Here is a 22,244-nt window from a genome sequence, read left to right as displayed (position 1 = left end):
TTTTGTTTCATGGATATACCACAAATTTGTTTATCCATTTGATCTGTTTCCACCTTTGGCTATCGTGAATAATACTGCTATAAAACGTGTGTATAAGTTTTTGAGTATATGTTTTCATTTCTTTTGGGTGTATGACTACAAGTGGAATTGCTGAGTCATGGTAATTCTATGTTTAATTTTTTAAGGAACCACCAAACGATTTTTCACAGCAGCTGAACTGTTTCACATTCCCACCAACAATGTATAAGAGTTTCAGTTTCTCCATATCCTTGCCAACACTTGTGTTTTGTATGTTTGTATGTATGTATGTATGTATGTATGTATGTATGTATGTATTTTCATAGCCATCCTACCAGGTGTGACATGGTATCTCATTGAGCATCTTGTCATGTGCATGTTGGCTATTTATCTTTGGACAAATGTCTATTCAAGTCCTTTGCCCATTTTAAATTTTTTTTTTTTTATTGTTGTAAGAGTTCTTTATTCTGTAAACTAAACCTTTCTCAGTACATGATTTGCAAATATTGTCTCCCATTCTATAGGTTATATTTTTACTTCCTTGATAATGTCCTGTGACATACAAAGTTAATGTTGATGAAGTCCAACTTGTTTTTTCTTGTTTGTACTTTTGGTGTTCTATCTAAGAATCTGTTGCCAAAACCAGGGTCATGCAGATTTATCCCTAAGTTTTCTTCTAAAACTTCTACAGGTTTGTCTCTTATATTTAGGTTGTAGTTTTAATTTTAAGTAAATTTTTGCGTGCAGTGTGGGATCCAACTTAATTCTATTGCACAGGGATGTCCAGTTATCTAGCACCATTTTGTTGAAGAGACTATTCTTTCCCTATTGAATGGCCTTGTACTCCTGTCAAAAATCCTTGAACTATAGATCTATGGGTTTATTTCTGGACTCTTGATGCTATTCTTTTGGTCTACATATCTGTCCCTATAACAGTATCACACTGTTTTGATTACTGTAGCTTTTGTAATATGTTTTCAAATTCAGAAGTGTGAGTTCTCCAATTTTGTTCCACTTTTTCAATATTGTTTTGGCTATTTGGGGCCCCTTGCAATTCCATGTGAACTTGAGAATTATTTTTCCATTTCTGCAAAAAGGCTGATAGAATTTTGATTGTCAAATACAGTTATAGATACGTTGAATCTGTAGGCCACTTTGGGTAGTATTGTCATTAACTATATTAAGTTTTCCAACCCATGAACATGAGATATTTTTACATTTTATTTAGTTTTTCAATGGTTTTTTTCTAGTTTCCAATGTTTAAGTCCTTTGCTTTGTTGGTTAAATTTATGCCTAGGTATTTTATTCTTTTGGATGCTGTTGCAAATGAAATTGTTTTTTTAATTTCCTGTATAGGTTGTTAATTGTTGGTATATAGAACACAACTCATTTGTGCATGTTGATCTTGCGCTCTTGCAACTTTGATGAATTCTGTTATTAACTCTAGTTGTGTGGGTTGGGGGCGAGAGTATGTGTGTTCGTTCTTTGGGATTTTCTATATATAGGATGTTGGCATCTATAAATAATAGTTTTACTTCTCTTCTAATTTGAATACTTTTATTTCTTTATCTTGCTTAATTGCTCTGGCTAGAATTTCTAGTACAATGTTGAGTAACAGTGGTTATCCTTGTCTTATTCCTAATCTTACTGGGAAAGCTTTCAGTGTTTCACCATTAAGTATGATATAAGCTTTGGGTTTTTCATAATTTTTCTGTCATGTTTTTTCCTTATTCCTAGTCTGAGTATTTTTATCATAGAAAGATACTGGATTTTGTCTAATGCTTTTTCTGCATAAGTTGAGATGATCATAGTTTTTTTTCCCCCTTTGTTCTATTAATGAAGTATATCATGCTGACTGATTTTTTTCTAAAATTGAGAGATACTTCCATTTCATGGATAAATTGCACATGGATAAATTCCATGCGGTCATGGTGTATAATCCTTTTACTGTGCTGTTGGATTCAGTTAGGTAATGTTTTCTTGATGACTTTTGCATCTATATTCATAAGAGATATTGGCATGTAGTTTTCTTGTGGTGTCTTTGCTATCAGGGCTGTACTGGCCTCATTGAATGACGTAAGTGTTTCCTCCTTTTCTACTTTTTGGAAGAGTTTGAGAAGGATTAGCCTTTTTCCTTTAAATGTTTGGTAGAACTCAACAATGAAACCATGTAGTCCTGGACTTTCCTTTGTTGGGAGGTTTCTTGAGGGAATGTTCCATGTGTTCTTGAGAAGAATATATATTCAACTGTTGTTGGGTGTCATGTTCCATATGTTTCTGTTATGTCTAGGTGGTTTTATAGTGTTGTTCAAGTCCTTTACTGCCTTAATGGTCTTCTGTCTAGATGCTTTACCTGTTTTTGAAAGTAGGCTATTGAAGTCTCCAACTATTGCTATATAGAACTGTGTACTCCTCCTTTCAGTTCTGTCTATATTTGCTTGGTGTATTTAGGAGCTCTGTTTGTGTATTATGTTTATAATTGTTATAATCTTCTTGAGAAATTGACCTTTTACCAATATATAATATTCTTTATCTCCTGTATCAGTTTTTTATTTTGTCTATTTTATCTGATACTAACATTGCCACCTCACTCTTGGTTACTGTTTGCATGGAATATCTTTTTCTGTCCTTTCATTTTCTGGGTGGGTCTTTGAATCTAAAGTGAGTCTGTTGAGACAGCATATGGTTGAATCGTATATCTCCATTGTGCCATCTCTGTCTTTTGATTAGAAAATGCAGTCCATTTATACTTGAAGGAATTAGTGATAAGGAAGCAATTTTGCTAATTTTTTGGTATATTTTAATACCTTTTTTGTTCCTTGTCTCTGTTGCTGTTTTTATTAATTGATTTTTTTTATTGTACCATTTTAATATTCTTCTCATTTCCTTTGTACATGTTTTTTAGATATTTTCTAGTGGTTACCTTAGGAATTACAATGAACACCACAAACAGTCTTGTTTGAAATGTTACCAACTTAGCTTCAGTAGCTTCAGAATCTTTGCTCCTGTACAGCTGTGCACCTCTTTTGTGTTTTTGTAGATTTTGCAAAGATACAAATTGCATCTTTATTCATTGTGTTCCCATTAATTCAGATTTATAATTAGTGATTTATGTGTTCGCCTTTTAAATCATGTAGGAAATGAACAAAGGAGTTACAAACCAAAAATACGTTAATACTGGTTTTTATATTTAGCGATGTATTTACCTTTACCAGAGATTTTATTTCTTCCTAAAGCTTCAAGTTACTGTCCAGTGCCCTTTTGTTTTAGCCTCAAGAACTTGCTTTGCATTTCCTGTAGAGCAGGTGTTCTCACAACAGGCACCCCAGCTTTTATTTATCTGGGCATGTCTTAATATTGCCTTCATTTTTGAAGGATACTTGTGCTAGATACAAAATTCTTGGTTGATGGTTGGAAAACTCCTTTCAGCACTTTAAATATGTCATTCTTCTGCTTTCTAGCCTCCATAGTTTCTGCCGATAAGTTGGATGATAGTCTTGTTGAGGATCTCTTGATCATGATGAGTTGCTTCTCTCTTGCTTTCAAGATTCTCTCTGGCTTTGGCTTTCAGCAGGTTGAGTGTAATATATCAGTGTGAATCTCTGCATCCTTCATGGAGTTTGTTGAGCTTCTTAGGTAGAATCATGTCTTTTAGCAAATTTAGAAAGTGTGTGGCCATTATTTTATCACATACTCTTTCTCCTTTCTTATTTGGGGCTCCAATTATGCATGTTGATCAGCTTGGTGGTATCCCACAGGACTCTTAGGCTCTATTGAGTTTTCTTTGTTTTTCTTTTCTTTCTGCTCCTCAGACTACATAATTTCAATTGACATATTTTCAGGTTTGCATGTTCTTTCTTCTGCTTGTTCTATCTGTTGTTGAAACCTTTTAGTGAATTTTTCATTTCAGTTATTTCATTTTTCAGACTTCTGCTTGGGTCTTTTTAATAATGTCTTTATTGGTATTCTCTGTTGAGCTAAAATTTCCTGTACTCTAGTATTTAGCAGCCATTGTTCTTAGTATTTAGTCTTCCAATTTTTTAGGATGGATACCATAATTAACCCTATTTAACCATGAGTTGGTTGTCAGTTTATATTAAATAATTCAGCTTTGAAAAGCTGATTAGGAGCTATGGTTATGAGGGCAGGACTTTTCAACTGCTAGGCTTCTCTTCAAGGTGATTGGGCATGCGTCAGCCATAATGAAGGACTTGGAGATTCTGTTATCAGGGTGAGCCTTTATTCAGTCAGTCAGTCAATCTTCTGCACTGATGATATTTGGTTGTCACTTTTTTCTTATTGGTTAAGGTGGTACTTAACTAATATCCCTAGCTTTAGCACCACTTCTCATTGTCATATTTAGCTTTTCTGGGTTTAGAAATGTCCCGTTTATAGTTGTATGGGAAAATTGGATCTCTTCTTGTCCACAATCTTCCCTTTCAAATAGTGCTGCGGTAATCATGTGTATACCTATGTCCTTATTTATTTCTGTAGAAAGGTTTCTAAAAACAAAAAGTGACTTAAAGTACAGTAAAACCTTGGATTGTGAGTAACTTGTTCTGTGAGTGTTCTGCAAGACGAGCAAACATTTCTAATAAATTTTAACTTGAGAAGCAACTGATGTCTTGTAATACGAGTTGTATGTGATGCTTGATCACAACTGATCCAGTGGTTCTTGAAGTTAGCTTTGATACACAAGTGCTTTGGACTACCAGCATGTTTCCAGAACAAAATATACTCACAAAGGTTTTACTGTGTATGTGTAATTTTACTGTATATGTGTAGTTTTATTTTAATTATATGTATATGTTGATTGAATTAAATGTAAAAAGAAAACTTAATAGTCTCCACTAGAAGTGGAAGTGACTTGGTTATTAACATTGCCTGAAATGTATGCCATATCGAAGGTTTTAAAATCCAGAATGTTTAAAAAAAATTTTAATGTTTATTTTTTAAAGAGAGAGCGAGAGAGAGAACAAGAGATGGCACTAGTGGGGGAGGGGTAGAGAGAGAGGGAGACACAGAATCCGAAGCAGGCTCCAGGCTCCACGCTGTCAGTACAAAGCCTGACGTGGGACTCAAACTCACCAACCTCAAGATCATGACCTGAGCCGAAGTTGGATGTTCAGCCAACTGAGCCACCCAGGCATCCCTAAAATCCAGTATGTTTAAAATTGAACTTCATGAAAATTAAAAATTTCTGTACACTGATATTATCGATAGAGTAAAAAGAGAATTCACAGAATAGAAGAAGATATTTGCAAATCATTTAACTCAAAAGGGATTAATGTCTAGAATATACAGAGAATTCTTAAAACTCGACAACATTAAACACAGCAAACAATCCTATTCAAAAATGGGCAAAGGACCTGGATAGACATTTCACTAAAAAAGATATACAAATTGGCCAAGAAACACATGAAAAAGATGCTCACCACCACTAGTTATTAGGGAAACACAAATCAAAATCACAATGAGATACCACCTGATTCATACCTGTTAGAATGGCTAGTATCAAAAAGACAAAACAAGTGTTGGCAAGAATGTGGAGAAAAGGGTACCATTGTGCATTGTTGGTAGACATATAAATTGATGTAGCCATTATGGAAAACAGTATGGGGTTCCTCAAAAATTTAAAAATAGAACTACCATATGATCCAGCAGTTTGACTTATGGGTATTTATCTGAAGAAAATGAAGACACTAATTTGAAAAGATATATGTACCCCGTGCTCATAACAGCTTTATTTACAGCAGCCAAGCCATGGAAGTAACCTAAGTGTCCATCAATGGATGAATGGATAAAGAAGAGGTGGTGTGTGTGTATGCATGTATGTACACAATCTGTATATACAATAGATTATTATATTATTCATCCATAAAAAAGAAAATTTTGCCATTTGTAACATTGTGGATGGACTTGGAAAGCATTATGCTAAGTTAAAGAAGTCAGATAAAGACAAATACTATATGATCTCACTTCTATGTGAATCTAAGAAAAATGAAAAATAAAATACCCAACAACAAAAACCAAACTCATAAATACAGAGAACAGATTGGTGATTGCCATAGGTGCAAGGATGGAAGTGGAATGTGTATAATGGGTGACGGTGGTCAAAAGGTACAAGCTTTTAGTTATAAAATAAGTTTTGGGGATGTAATGTACAGCATAGTGACTATAGTTAATAATGCTCTATTATGTATTTGAAAGTTGCTAAGAGAGTAAATCTTAAAAGTTCTCATAAGAAAAAATATCTGTGTGGTGATAGATGTTAACTAGACTTATCGTGGTGACCATTTTGCAGTATATACCAATCATCTTGAAATCAATCATTATGTTATACATCTGAGATAAATATAATGTTATATGTCAATAATATTTCTACTTAATTACCTTAAGATCTAACACTTTCACTTGTGGGTTTATACCTAAAAGAATGAAAGCAGAGTCTCAAAGAGATATTTGTATACTCATATTTATAGCAGCATTATTCACAGTAGCTAAAAGGTAGAAGCAGCCCAAGGGTCCATTAAGGAAAGAATGGATAATCAAAATGTGGTATATATGTACAGTGGAATATTTTTTAGCCTTAAATGGTAAGGAAGTTCTAACATATGCTGTAATACAAGTGAACCTTGAGGGCGTTGTGTGACGTGAAATAAGCCAGTCACAGAAAGTCACATACAGATATACTGTTTGATTTCACTTTATGAGTTACCTAGAGTAGTCAAATTCATAGAAACACAAAGTGGAATGATAGTTGCCAGAGCCCAAATGGGGAAGGTTTTTGGGAATTACTGTTTAATGGGTATAAAGTTTCAGTTTTTAAGATGAAAAGAGTTCTGGAGATAGATGGTGGTGATGATTTTCTAATAGTATGAATTACTTAGTATCACTGTAAAATGGTAAATATTGGGGTGTCTGGGTGGCTCAGTCAGTTGAGTGTCTGACTCTTGATGTCTTCTCAGGTCATGATCCAGGGTCACGGGATCTGCACTGAGTGTGGAGCCTGCTTAAGATACTCTCTCTTGGGACACCTGGGTGGTTCAGTCAGTTGGGCATTGGCTCAGGTCACGGTCTCATGGTTTGTGGGTTCAAGCCGCGGGTTGGGCTCTGTGCTGACAGCCCAGAGCCTGGAGCCTGCTTCAGATTCTGTGTTTCCCTCTCTCTCTGTCCCTCCCTCACTTGCACTCTGTGTCTGTCTGTCTGTCTGTCTGTCTGAAAAATAAATAAAAATTAAAAAAAAAAAAAAGATATTCTCCCTCTTAAGGGAGCCTAGGTAGCTCAGTCAGTTAAGCATCTGACTTTAGCTCTGGTCATGATCTTGCTGTTGGTGAGTTCCAGCCCTGCATCAGCCTCTGTTCTAACAGCTCAGAGCCTGGCTCTGGCTTCAGATTCTTTGTCTCCCTCTATCTCTGCCCCCCCTCTCAAAAAAGAAACATTTAAAAAATATTTTTTAAAAAAAATACTCTCTGTCCCTCTTCCCCTTTCCCCGACTCGGACGTGCATTCTCTCTCAAATAATTAATTAGTTAAATGGTATGTATTATGTGCATTTTGTCTTAAAATGGGAAATCCACTGTGTTGAATTTTCTCAAAAACTTGATACATAGGAAAAGAAATTTTTTTCTAATTTTTTTTTCAAATGTTTACTTATTTTTGAGAGACAGAGTGCACGGGGGAGGGCCAGAGAGAGAGGGAGACAGAGGATCTGAAGTGGGAAGTGGCCACTGCGCTGACAGCATAGAGCTGGATGCAGGGCTTATACTCAGGAACCGTGAGATCATGACCTGAGCCGTAGTTGGTCACTAAACGACTGAGTCACCCAGGCTCCCTTGAAAAAGAAATTTTTAAAGAGCAATCTCCTTCATGAATATCAATGCAAAGATCCTTTACAAAATAATAGCAGATTGGATCCAGCAATCCAATATATCAAAATCAAAGAGGGTATCACAAAGTTGGTTTAACATTGAATTAATCAATGTTATTCACCACATTAACAGAATAAAGGAGAAAATTCATGTGATCATTTTAAAATATGTGTAAAAGTATTTGACAATTCAGTATCTATCTGTGGCTAAAAACTCTTATTCAAACTAGGAATAGTGGGGAACTTCTTCAAACTGAGAAACAACTTCCACCAAAAAGCCTATAGCTAATGTTGAGCTTAACTGTTTCCCCTGAGATGAGGAACAAAGCAAGAATGCTTTTTTTAACCACTTACATTCACTGTGGTTTTAGAGGCCCACCCACTGCAATAAAGCATAAATATAGGGAAAACTAGTATTACGGGCATAAAGATTGGAAAGGAAGAAATAATACCATTGCCCTTGATTGCAGATTATGTAATTGTTTACATAGAAAATTCCAGTGATTCTAAACAAATTTAATGAAGTTAAGAGATACAAGGTTAAGATATAGTTACGTATTATATTTTATATACTTGATCATTTTATAAATGATACAGACTCAACTTATCCCCAAAATTTTATTAAACAATTTTTCAGTTATACAGAAAAGTTGAAAGAATTACACAATGAACACACCTATTCACTCCCTAGATTCTGTAGTTTATTAACTTGCCGTGTTTACTTTACCACATATGTCCATCTGATTATTCCCCTATCTTAATTTTGTTCATTCCAGAATAAGTTGTTGCATCAGTAATATTTCACATGTAAACACTTAAGTGCTCATTTCATTAGAGTTCTCATACTGTATTTATATGCTTTGTTTTTCCTTACAGTGAAATTTGAGTACAGTGAAAAGTGTAACAGTGGTATCATTCTGTGAGTTTTGACAAAAGCATTCACTCATGCAGTAAAAACTATTAAGTTATAGAACATTCTTATTATCTTAGTAAATGCTCTTATGGCTCTTCCTAGGTAGCCCTTCCTCACCCTCCAGAGGTAACTATGTTTCAATATTTGTTTAAACTATAAAACCAACTTTCACCATTAGATTTCTTTGATTACCTCATCCAAGTGAAGTAGAATTTCATTTTAGTTCCTGTATTAGCTTTTTAGTTAAAACCTGTGTGTGTGTGTGTGTGTGTGTGTGTGTGTGTGTGTGTGTGTGTGTTTTAAAACAGTTGCTGTGGAGATTGTGTTTATATCTGTAACTTTTCACAATAAACTTTGGGTTGATACTGTACAATTTCATGTAAAGTAAAGGAACCTTACACAGATAAAGTTTCAATTATCCCTAATACTTGTTTTTTATGCTATATAATTTTTATGTATGCTATATTCACATATTCTATAGAACCTATAATACAGTGTTATAAATTGTCCTTTAATTAGCCATACGTATTTTAAAGATAGCATGAGGCTAATGTAATCTTTTATATCTTCATACTTTTCCTGAATATTTTCAGAAAAAAAGCCAATCCAGAAACTTTATCTTTCCCTCAGTGAGTAGCATCAGAAATCTCTGTTCCATTCGTTTAGCATTAGCTGGGCTGCTTTCAATCTGCTGCTCCACATATACATATTTCAGAGGTCAACCAGAGATTTGGGCAGAATGAATATGCAGGATTTGGAGCTTCTCTTCAGTATCACACTTCTCTGTCCTGTCCACTGGAACTCTCTGTGGTGATGAAAATGTTTTATATCTGTACTATCCAAATGGTAACCACTTGACACATGTGGCTGTTGAGCACTTGAAATGTGGCTAGTGCAGCTGAAAAATAGAATTTTTAATTTTAATTAATTTATATTTAAGTATATTCACATTTATTTAGTGAATACTATATTAAGCAGACTATCATGATAGAAAGTTCTGTTGGATAGCACTGTTCTAGCTGCTATGGTCATCTTGAACTCTGTCCTCCATTCCTCAGCTAATAAGGCTGTAGGCTTCTATTTAGATTTGAGCTGACCTACAGTCAGGCAGGAGCCTTTCCTCAGCTGAGGAGATTTAGAAAATAGAAACTCAAGCAGTGCTTTCTTTTTTCCCTAATATGAACTCCCTTCCAATTTATGCCAGATTTTGATTGCTCTCCAGAGCCTTGAGGTAGTTGTTTTTTGTATATTTTTACTACAGTTTATAATTATATCTGTGTCTAGTAAGAATTATTCCACCATTTACCAGAAGTCAAACTCTACCCCTTAACTTTTATTTTTTATTTTTATATGTGTTGTTTATTTTTCTACCTCTTAACTTTTAAGTTATTTTAGTAGTGACCCAATTTTAAGGAATTCATTTTTTTGTGCTTTGTTATTAGAATTCATTTACCAACCACTTATTATCATCCTTTCCCCTTTAACTTTGCTAAAAGTATCACTAACCTTTAAGGTTACTGAATCTTAATATTGTAAATTTGATACTACCATCTCAGATATGTTAGAATTTAATGGAATTCTTCAAAGCAGCAACCTCGTATCATTGATAACCTGTTTGGTATACTTTGCCTTCTCTAGGTATCTGAAAAGGTTTAAGGTGATGAAGATCAAAGTTCTAAGAAGCTGGTGCCGTCAGATCCTAAAAGGACTTCAGTTTCTTCATACCCGAACTCCGCCTATTATTCACCGAGATCTTAAGTGTGACAACATCTTTATCACTGGCCCTACAGGCTCAGTCAAGATTGGAGACCTAGGTCTGGCAACTCTGAAGCGGGCTTCTTTTGCCAAGAGTGTGATAGGTATGTTTCAGGTGTACCTTGCATCCTAGCTGGGTTTCTGATATTCCTTTTATTTAGAAACTTGACCCTCTCGGAGCTTTTATTATGTGAAATAAACTTTCAGAAATTCATAGCTTGAACTCAGGAAGTGATCGTTTCTACTTATGAGATGTGGAGTTCTCTGTATGCTTCTGGAATCATCTTGAAGACTAACGATGTTTTGTAAAATTATGTGAAGTAACGTGAACTTTGTTGATAAAACCTTATGTAACTATCAATCTTACTGGGTTATCCTGTTGATACTTAGTATTATATAATTATGTATGTAATAAATATAGTTACTTTCCTATAAAGGAAACTGAATTTATATGCAGTTTAGTTTCTAAAAAAAAGTATTAGATATATATTATTATTCCAAAGTACCTATTAAGACGTTATTTTAAAATGTGAAAATAAGAGTTCTGAAAGCTTGGTTTTCTCAATTATTTTCTTATAGCTAGCTTCAGAAGATATATCTGAAACGAGACTTTTTTTCAACCTTAGTAGTATTTGGGGTTGGATAGTTCTTTGTTGTAAGGGCTTTCTTGTTCATTGTAAGCTTATTTGGATGATGCCAGGAGCACACCACACCCCCTTTAAACTCATCTCCCCCCCCCAACCCCACCAGCCAGTTGTTAAAACCAAAAATGTCTCAGGACATTGCAAAATGTCCCCTGGTAACAAAATTGTCCCCTCTTGTTAAGAATCACTGATCTAAAGAACAAGGCTGTCCTTTCAGACTTTCAACTACATGTTAGAGAGTTGCAGCTGGGAAAATAATTTAATGCTTACTATTTTGGTAAGCTTTCACTCTCTGAAGAGGACATGACAGTTTGAACACTTGAAATCACATATACTTTATTCTCCCTCTCAAAGATGGCAACAACAGAGAAACCATTCATTTTTAAGTGGGCTAGAATTTTACGTGTTAATAAGAAAACTATATAACACCAGGAATGTATACATTCTTATCAAATAGTGTTCTCTTTAGAGGGGTACCCAGGTGGCTCAGTCAGTTAAGTGTGTCTGACTTCAGCTGAGGTCATGATCACCCAGTTCATGAATTAGAGCCCCATGCCTGGCTCTCTGCTAACAGTTCAGAGCCTGGAGCCTGCTTTGGAGTCTGTGTCTCCCTCTTTCTTTGCCCCTTCCCTGCTCACACTAAGTCAGTCAGTCTCTTTCTCTCTCAAAAATAAGTAAACATTAAAAAAAAAAAATAGAATATTATGTGACTTGGATTAGGAATGCTGTTTTTTAAATTTTTTTTTTAATTTCTTTTGATTTTTTTTTTTTTTTTAATTTATTTTTGAGACAGAGAGAGACAGAGCCATGAGCAGGGGCAGAGAGAGAGGGAGACACAGAATTCGAAGCAGGCTCCAGGCTCTGAGCTGCCAGCACAGAGCCCAACACGGGGCTTGAACTCACGGGACCGTGAGATCATGACCTGAGCTGAAGCTGGACGCTTCACCGACTAAGCTACCCAGGCACCCCTGTTTTTAAATTTTCTTAATACAGATTAACAAGAAGAATTGGGAAAGTTATTTAAAGCTGAATTTCCTTTTTTGTCTTGTTATAGGAAAAGGAAACATTTATTTCTTTGACTTTTTAGCACCTTAAAAATCTCTAACCTGGGAGAGGTGTTTTTTTTTTTCCTATTTTGCTTAAATCATTGTGTGTAAGCCTGTTCTTGGAAATATCCTATAATTTGAAGTACCCAGAATTAATTTCTTTGGAAACATTAGAAAACCTGGTCTATGGAATCACACGTGCTATGCTCATAACTCAGTCTGTATTTAAGTTCTCTATTTGTGTGTGTTTGGTTTTTGCCTGTAAAATGTCCCTTACTATATTTCTTTATATGCAGTAGGCTTATTTGTGTACTGCAGGTGGTATGGTAAGTCTGTGAAGAAAGGGGCTCTGGAGAGTGGCCTTTTTGACAATTACACTTTATTCTTTTAAAAAACACTGAATATTAGATTTTTCACTGCAAGGTCGCCTTAAAAAAGTGAAACTGATCAGGTGGAATGTTAATGGCAAAAAATTAGCTATGAATATTATCCTTGCATCTACCATACAGTAGAGGGCAGACAAGTATTTTGATCTTTTTTTAACTTGTCCTGTCTTACTGGTGCCATTATATCTCTATTTCTTTCTAGTCTCTTACCTTTTCCTTCCATTTGTTTTCATGATGAGTTATATTAATTTATCTCATATCCAAGTCTCTATTTTGACATTGTATAACAGTAATCCGTTTGGAACAGTAAACAGACACTTGACCCTGTTCCAGTTTCTTTTATGAAGGCCATGCAGCAGAAGATCTATAAGATACTTGGTGGGACAGACTAAGATTTTCTTCCTCCTCCCTGCTCCTGCCACTCTACTCTCTCTTCCCTCTCCTTCCATTCCATTCCCTCTCCTTCCATTCCCTTCCCTCCCCTCTTCCCTCCCCTTCTCTCCTCTTCTCTCTTCCCTTCCGTTCCCTCCACATTCTTCTCTCTCACAGGTCAACCCCTCTGCTTCTCCCCCAGGTGAGAAACATCTGTAGCTTCTGCTCACATTAAATCTGAATTGTTCTTTTAATTTAAGGTACCCCAGAGTTCATGGCCCCTGAGATGTATGAGGAAAAATATGATGAATCTGTTGATGTTTATGCTTTTGGGATGTGCATGCTTGAGATGGCCACATCTGAATACCCTTACTCAGAGTGCCAAAATGCTGCGCAGATCTACCGTCGAGTGACCAGTGTAAGTCTTCCCCTAAATGATTATTGAGCTTAAGTCACATCTGAAAAGGAATGCCAAGGTGGATAACATCGAACCATGCAAAAGGAAACAATGGTAGAAAGCACACTCAGTTGTTGGGGGAAGAGGGAGTTGAAAGATTTTATTTCTCTGATTTAGTGAGAACAAAAATAAAGATCAGAAAGTACCACTATATTCTGGATCCTCCTTGCCTTCATTTAAACTTTTGTTTTGAGATATATTATATTTAAACATACTGTCATTACTAGTTTTCAACTCCCTGTTTATTCATCTAAGTTCTCATTCCTTCCCACCATAAAAGGTTTTATCTGAATTAAAAAGTAGTGCTCTTAAGTTGCTTTGTTCACAGACTTTTCCTTAAATGTTTTAAAATTTATTTATGAATTTATTAAATCATTTATAAGTACCACAGGGTTTAAGGCCTAACAGTAATTTCTGGATCATCTAATAATACCCTAACCTATTAAAATATTTCCCGTTATATCGGCTTATAGTCAGTGTTTAAAATAGGGCCCATTGGCGGGGTGGGGGGGAGGGGAGGGTGGGTGATGGGTATTGAAGAGGGCATCTTTTGGGATGAGCCCTGGGTGTTGTATGGAAAGCAATTTGACAATAAATTTCATATATTAAAAAAAAAAAATAGCGCCCATCAACATCCACGGAAAATATTTTACTGTTACGTTTCTCTCTTTTTTTAATGTTTTTATTATTTATTTTTGAGAGAGAAAGAGAGAGAGTGAGCAGGGGAGGGGCAGAGATAGAGACACAGAATCCGAAGCAGGCTCCAAGCTGTCAGCACGGAGCCTGATGTGGGGCTTGAACCCACAAACCATGAGATCATGACCTGCATTGAAGTCAGATGCGCTCAACCAACTGAGCCACCCAGGCGCCGCTGTTATGTCTCTTAATGTGTAACTATTATCCCCTACTTTTATTTTGTCTCAGGCTGGGTAGGGCAAGAGAAATGTAGTAAACGTAGTTAGTTTAGCCTTCAGAGAATTCTAATTAAGTATTGTAATCACTATTCCACAGTTTTGCCCTTAGAAAGTTCATCTGCTTTACCTCTTAGAGTTCTATGAATTTCAATTTTAAGTCTTTTATTCTAATTCCCCTTTCTTCCCCCAATACCTAATAATTTACATCATCGTTTTTTTCCTTTGAGGGTAAGATGGGCTATTTACTGGGTAGTTCCCCCTGTATTTTATTTAGAATTCTTGAAACCTCAAGAAGTATATTTGATTTCTTGGTTTTTTTACTCACTAGTTCCTATTTATCAGGTTCTTGGTTCAAAATAACTCTTAGATATAAGCCTTCTTCATTCCCATTGTCAGAACTCTAATACTTTTACTTCACACCTTACACTATCATCTTGAAGTAGTTAACATTATGAATTTGTTTTTCTGCTTCACTTGAACTAGTTGAACTTTCTTGCTATTTCTTTTTGGTGTAAGGAACTTAAAATGATACCAGTTTGCTTTTGAAAACATGTAGAAATTCTTATGATCTTTACTATTTCTTACTTTTATCTAAACACCTTTTTAAGTCAGGCCACTTCTCTTTTTATTATCTTGCACATATGCCACATCCTTCCCCTTTTCCTGTCCCATTTGTACATGTCATTTACATTCTGTACATGCTCTTTTGCTATCCAGTCAGTTCTTATACTGTATTTAACAGACTTCCCTAACAAAATTTTTTCTGATGGTCCTCACTGAATAATGATTTCTGCCTTCTCTGAGCTGAGCTTCTCAACTGATTGGAATCATAGTTTTATTTGTAATTGATTATTTTACTTATGAGTTCAAAAATTGAATTAATATAAAGCATTTAAAATGATGTTTAGTGTTACAAGTACTTGCTATTTATTTTTATTGCTTTATATTCTTTAAAATTTGTGATCTTATCTCTACAAAATATTTCTGTTTAACTCTATTCTTGTCTTTAGTACCTGTTAGTATCCCATATATAAAATAAGTCTCCAGTGCAAATACATGTGACATTTTCTGGATCCCTGCTACATGCCAAGTCCAGAGTAATTGAAGATGAATAGTATACATATTCCCTGTCTTCAGAAAATTAGCTCTAATATAGAAGACCAGTGTATAAGCAAACAATTGTAATTACAGTATGATGATAATAGCTTATTGGCTGTTTGTATGTCTTTTTTTCTTTTGGAACAATGCCTATTCAGATCCTTTGCTCATTTTTTAAAAAAATTTTTAACATTTAGTTATTTATTTATTATTATTTTGTAATGTTTATTTATTTTTGACAGAGAGAGAGGCAGAGAATGAGCAGAGGAGAGGCAGAGAGAGAGGGAGACACAGGATCCGAAGCAGGCTCCAGGCTCTGAGTTGTCAGCACAGAGCCTGATGTGGGGCTTGAACTCACAGACCGTGAGATCATGACCTGAGCTGAAGTCGGATGCTCAACCGACTGAGCCACCCAGGTGCCCCAACGTTTATTTATTTTTGAGAGAGAGCAGGGGAGGTCAGAGAGAGAGGGAGACACGGAATCAGAAGCAGGCTCCAGGCTATGATCTATCAGCACAGAGCCGAATGCAGAGCTCAAACTGACGAACTGTGAGATCATGACCTGAGCCCAAGTCAGACGCTCAACCGACTGAGCCACCCAGCCACCCCCTTTACTCATTTTTTTAATTGGGTTATTTGTCTTTTTATTATTGAGCTGTATGAGTTCTTTGTATATTCCAGATAGAAGTCCTTTGAGATAGATGATCTCTATTTTCTCCCATTCTGTCAGTTGTCTTTTCTTAATAGTGTCACTATCTTGCTAGTACCCTTTGAGGTACAAAAGTTTTTCATTTTGATGAAGTCTGGTTTATATATTTTATCTTTTGTTTTGCTCATGCTTTTGATGTCATACCTGAGAATCCATTGCCAAATCTCAAGTCATGAACATTTACCCCTATGTGTTTTCTTTTGGGAATTTTACAGTTTTAGTTCTTTTTTTTTTTTTTAATGTTTTTATTTATTTTTGAGACAGAGAGAGACAGAGCATGAGCAGGGGAAGGGCAGAGAGAGAGGGAGACACAGAATCTGAAGCAGGCCCCGGGCTCTGAGCTGTCAGCACAGAGCCCAGCGTGGGGCTCGAACGCACAGACTGAGATCATGACTTGGGCTGAAGTCAGACGCCTAACCAACTGAGCCACCCAGGCGCCTCTAGTTTTAGTTCTTACAATTAAATTAGATCTTTAACTCATTTTGAGTTTATTTTTGTTTTTTTTTTATGTTTGTTTATTTTTGAGAGAGACAGAGAGTGAGTGGGGGAGGGGCAGAGAGAGAGGGAGACACAGAATCTGAAACAGGCTCCAGGCTCTGAGCTGACAGCACAGAGCCCGATGCAGGGCTCAAACTCACAGATTATGAGATCATGACCCGGTCTGAAGTCAGACGCCCAACTGACTGAGCCACCCAAGCACCCCTTGTGTTTATTTTTGTATGTGGTGGTGGGAGGTAAGGGTTTTAACTTGGTTCATTTGCTTGTGACAACTATCCAGTTGTCTCAGCACCATTTGTTGAAAAGACTAGTCTTTCTCCATTGAATGGTTTCACCCTTGCTGAAAATCATAGGCATGTGGGTTTATTTCTGTACTCTCAGTTCTGTTCCATGGATCAATATGTCTTGTTTACCATTGCTTTGTAGTAGTAGTAAGCTTTGAATTAGGAAGTGTGAGTCCTTCTATTTATTCTTCAAGTTTTGTCTCTTCTTGGTCTTTTGTAACTCTGTATAAATTTTAGAATCAGCTTGTCAATTTTTACAATTCAGCTGGGATCATGATAAGTATAGCATTGAACCTATAAATAAATTTGGAGAGTATTGCATCTTAACCATACTGAGTCTTCTGGTTCATGAACATGGGATGTTTTTCCATTACTTAGATCTTTTGTAACTTTTTTCAGTGGTGTTTTATAGTGTTCAGAGTATAAGTCTTGTATTTTTTTTATTAAGTTTATTCTTGAGTAATGTATGTGAGGGGTACTATTATAAATGGAATTGAATTTTTATTTCAATTTTTGATTGTTCATTACAAATACTTTTGGTTTTTGCATACTGATTTTGAATCAACAAACTTACTGAATTAATTCTAATAGTTTTTTAGTAGATTCCTTAGGATTGTCTATATACAAGATCATTTAATCTGCACATATAGCTCTTAGAAAATACAAGGCTAGGCAAGTGTGGGTGTGTGCTTTCCTTGTAAGAAAGAATTGAAAAAAAAAAGTCTGGCTCTTAGTTTAATGAACAGAATTTCAGGATAAAGTTGAAAAAAAACAAAAAACTGGGTAGGTGTTGGCCTCTGGGAATTTTCTAGTGAGAAAAAAGACCTGTTTTTTGATATGTCAGATTCCACTCCTGTTGTATTTATACAGTCTGTGTGTGTGAGAAGATGAACACAAAATTCTCAACTTTTTCAGTGAAATAACCAATAAGAGTTTATTTTTAAAAATTAACTATAGGAATAATAAATAAAGTTTCATAAAAGGATAATTTGCCCTTTAAGGTGGCTTGGAGTTTATTTCCTTTCATTAACTCTCCAGATTTTGCTAGAAATGACAGAATGGTTGACAAATTAAAATACTGAATTAAAACAAATCTGAACCACCCAGTTGTTTTGATAGGTCTTATACAAATCCTTGCTTGAATTCAAATATGTGAACTTAATCATTTATTCTGTTACATATAATATTACATTAAAGTTACCTCACCAGATCTACTCATACTAATTTTTTAAACCTAATTTTTTTTAAGTTTGTTTATTTGTTTTGAGAGAGAGGACACGTGTGTGCAGGGGAAGGCCACAGAGAGAGGGGGAGAGACAGCAAGCTCCACTTAGTGCAGAGACCAACTCGGTGCTTGAACTCACCCAACCATGAGATCATGACCTGAGCCTAAGTTGAGAGTTGGATGCTTAACCAACTGAGCCACCCAGGTGCCCTTTAAACCTAATTTTCAAGAAAGAGTTAAGAGTTGGAGTATAGAGAGACACAGGAAACTGTATATACCTGAAATGTAAGGTGGTTCACCAATATTTGATAGTTTTCAGGGGGTGTTATAACAAAGTACCACAAACTAGGTGATTTAAACCAGCAGAAATTTATTGTCTCAGAATTTTGAGACCAGAAGTCCAAAATGAAGCTTTTAGCAAAGTCATGCTGTCTCTAAAACATGAAGGGGAAAACTTTTCATTGCCTCTTACCTTCTTATGGTTTGCCAGCAATCCTTGGCATTCCTTGGCTTGCATCTGCAGCATTTCAATCTCTGTCTCACATGGTGTTCTCCCCCTCATCTGTCTGTGTCTCCTCTTCTTATACGGACACCAGTCAGATTGTATTGAGGGCCCACCCCACCCCAGGATGACCTCATCTTAACTAATTACAGTTGCACTGATCCTTTCTCCTCCTCCTCCTCCTCCTCCTCCTCCTCCTCCTCCTTCTTCTTTTTATTTTGAGAGAGAGAAAGCTCTAGTCAGGGAGGGGCAGAGAGAGAGGGAGAGAAAGAGAATCTGAAGCAGGCTTCATGCTGTCAGCACAAAGTCTGGCGTGGGGCTCAAATCCATGAGGTGAGCACATTAACTGTGAGATCACAACCTGAGCTGAAGTCAGAGGTGAAGGTACCCAGCAATGATCCTATTTTCAAATAAGGTCAGATTCTGAGATACTGAAAGTTAGAATTCATATCTTTTTTTAAGAGAGAGCAAGCAAGCGGGGGAGAGGGGCAGAGGGAGAGAGAGAATCTTAAGCAGGCTCCACACTCAGCACAGAGCCCGATGCGGGGCTTGATCTCAAGACCCTGGGATCATGACCTGAGCTGAAATTAAGAATTGGATACTCAATCAGCTGAGCTGAGCACCCCAGAAGTTTGACATACCTTTTGGGAGGGCACAGTTCAACCCATAATAGTTCATGGGTTCATCCAGCAAATATTTAGGTCTGCTTTCTTTGTTCCAGACTTTTTTCTGGATACTAGGCATTGAATATTCTTGTTAAGTAAAACCCGAATCTTTGTCTCTTAAGAGCTTAATAGGGGAAGGGGAAGAAACAGTTTAACCCAGACAATTTTTCTAGGTATAAAAACAATTTTTCTAGGGATAGGTACTTAATGAAAGCATGTAAGAGTGGTGCCTAATTGAGTTTGGACAGGTTGGGGAAATTAGAAAGGGAGAGAGTAAGATAGTGTTGCATGTGAGAAATCTATATATTTGTATGTCTATAGAGTTTGGAATCAGGAAAAGAAAGAAAGGATGAAAAGAGGAAAAGAGAGCTTAGATTATACTCCCAACATTTGAGGAACCATTGCAGCACTTTACACTGGCTAGTTGTAATAAGATCAGACTTAAATTTTAAATTTTTAAAAAAATTTTTCTGGCTCCAGAGTAGAGAATGGATTTATGAAGAAAGACTAAAAGCTAAAAACCCTGTTTTAAGAGGCTGTTGCAGTAATCTGAAGGAATGACGGATAGATTAGGATTTACAGTAGAGTGAATGGATGAGATCTGAATTAGAATTCAGTTAAGCTAAGTTGTTCTTTTTGACTTACCATTTATGAAAATAAATATGGAATAAATACCCATTGTAAATATATATCCTCTTAAAATAAGATGAATCTTGGTCATTAAACTTGATTATGAAGTTAAATATATAACGTTAGACTTTCAGACTATAAAATTTACAATTTGTATATGGAATAATTTATATATTTTATTTACTAACCATATATTGCTTTTCTTCATCCCATCATACTCTAAACCAGGGGTTAATGAACTCTGAACCATGGGCCAGATCTATCTTGTTGTACAGTGTACAACCCATGACTAAGAACGGTTTCCACATTTTAAGTGATTGGGGGAAAAATCAAAAGAAGAAAAACATATCATGTGAACATTTCAGTGTCCATAAATAAAGTAATAAAGCACAACCACACTTACTTGTTTCTGTATTATCTTTGTTTTCACACAATACAATGCAGAGTGGTAACTGGAACAGAATGTGTGTTCCAAAATGTGCTGTTTGGGCTCTTACCAGAAAAAGTTGTTGAGAGGCACCTGGGTGGCTCAGTCAGTTAAGCCTCCAACTTCAGCTCAGGTCATGATCTCGCTGTTAACCGAGTTTGAGCCCCACGTCGTGACAGCTCAGAGCCTGGAGCCTGTTTGGATTCTGTGTCTCTCTCTCCCCTTCCACCTCCCCCTCCCCCTCTCACACTCTGTGCCTGTCTCTCAAATGAACATTAAAAAAAAATTTTTAATAAAAAAGAGAAAAAGTTGTTTACTTCTATTGTAAACACATGTCACCAGAACTTTAAAAATTCTCCACTGAAGAGTTCTGTAATTACTAATCTGTAAAAATGATGATAATGTTCCTCTAGTAGGATGCTATTCTTAATACAAGAATCTCAATACAAGCAAGTAATTACTTAAATTGTTAACTATAAAAATTTGTGGGTAGTCTTTTCTCTCAGTCAGAAGTGGAACTATGGATTGCCTGGGTGGCTCAGTCAGTTAGTTGTCTGACTCTTGACCTTGGCTCAGGTCATGATCTCATAATTCGTGAGTTCGATCCCCATTTTTTCAGTGGCCACACTTTTTGGTATTGGCCTAAGAAATAACATCTTAAACCCAGTATTATTGCTTGAGGTGATCATTCTGGATTTTAAACACCAGGGTTTATGAACCAATAACTTTTGTTTACCTTTATATCAGTGCTGAATGTTTGATATCAAACAGACTAGATATGAAATACACATTAGATAGCCAAATATTTAAACATTCTCTGCTATCTCTCAGCCATACCAGCCTCCTTTGTTGGTCTTGGAATATTTCTATTTTGAAATGGGAATAAATTTTGTTATGTACCAGCAGACCATGGCTCTGCTTTTTTGTAGGCTGCTCTTAGAGACACTAGGAGGAATTGACTGGGCTGTCTCTATTATTTAGTGATAAGTGTCTCTGATTAATTTGCTAATTCACTTCCTTATTATTTCTCTAAATAAAGGTTGGTATTGAAAATGTTTTGAGGGATGATGGAATTTTAGGTTTTTTTTATATAAAATGAAGTATAAAAATAACTTCTATTTACAGAAATCAAGTTATAAACTTTTATGGTAGTACCAGTTTTTTAAAAATGCAAGTTTTATAGGTGGCCAGTATTAAATTTTATCCTTTTTCTGTACCTAACCCAGCAAATATGATTAACTGATTAAAAATAATGACTGTGGGGTTGCCTGGGTGGCTCAGTGGGTTAAGTATCCGACTTCAGCTCAGGTCATGATCTCATGGTTCATGGGTTCGAGCCCCGCATCAAGCTCTGTGCTGACAGCTCATTGCCTGAAGCCTGCTTCAGATTCTGTGTCTCCCTCGCTCTCTGCCCCTCCCCCACTCACACTCTGTGTGTGTGTGTGTGTGTGTGTGTGTGTGTGTGTGTGTGTGTGTCTCAAAAATAAAGATAAAAAAAATTTAAAAAAAATAATGACTGTAGGATGGGTAGATGAAAAACATAGCTAAACTGTTGATTTAAAAAGTTGCTCACCAGAGGCTCAGGGCTAAAACGAGTGTTTTAAAGTTATATGGCTTCAGACTGTTAGGCACAGCACTGCCATATGATCAGATAAAAATTTATATAAGAAATTATTTGATAAAAGTAAAAAAAAAATTTAAGAAAGGCATTTGAGACACTAAAAAACAAATGTATCTTTATTTGCAGATGCAGACTCTAGTTCAAAACCCCCTTCTCAAATGAGAGAAGTCTTTCATGTTAATTTAATAGAACCTAGAAAGACCAATATCAC

General features: G+C 36.0%; 1 protein-coding gene across 15 annotated transcripts in view; it reads left to right on the top strand.

Moving 5' to 3' along the window:
• Positions 1-22,244, top strand: part of WNK1 (WNK lysine deficient protein kinase 1) — a 160,482-nt gene that overhangs the window by 74,848 nt on the left and 63,390 nt on the right. For all 15 annotated transcript variants that reach the window (XM_027073991.2, XM_053225658.1, XM_027073990.2 and 12 more), the window contains exons 3-4: positions 10,439-10,659; positions 13,264-13,421. In XM_027073991.2, coding sequence (XP_026929792.1) covers positions 10,439-10,659; positions 13,264-13,421 — 379 coding nt within the window. The remainder of the gene's footprint in view (positions 1-10,438; positions 10,660-13,263; positions 13,422-22,244) is intronic.

This window comes from Acinonyx jubatus, chromosome B4 (genome assembly GCF_027475565.1).
Source record: "Acinonyx jubatus isolate Ajub_Pintada_27869175 chromosome B4, VMU_Ajub_asm_v1.0, whole genome shotgun sequence".
Lineage (NCBI taxonomy): Eukaryota > Metazoa > Chordata > Mammalia > Carnivora > Felidae > Acinonyx > Acinonyx jubatus.
This window is presented reverse-complemented; position numbering and strand designations above follow the sequence as displayed.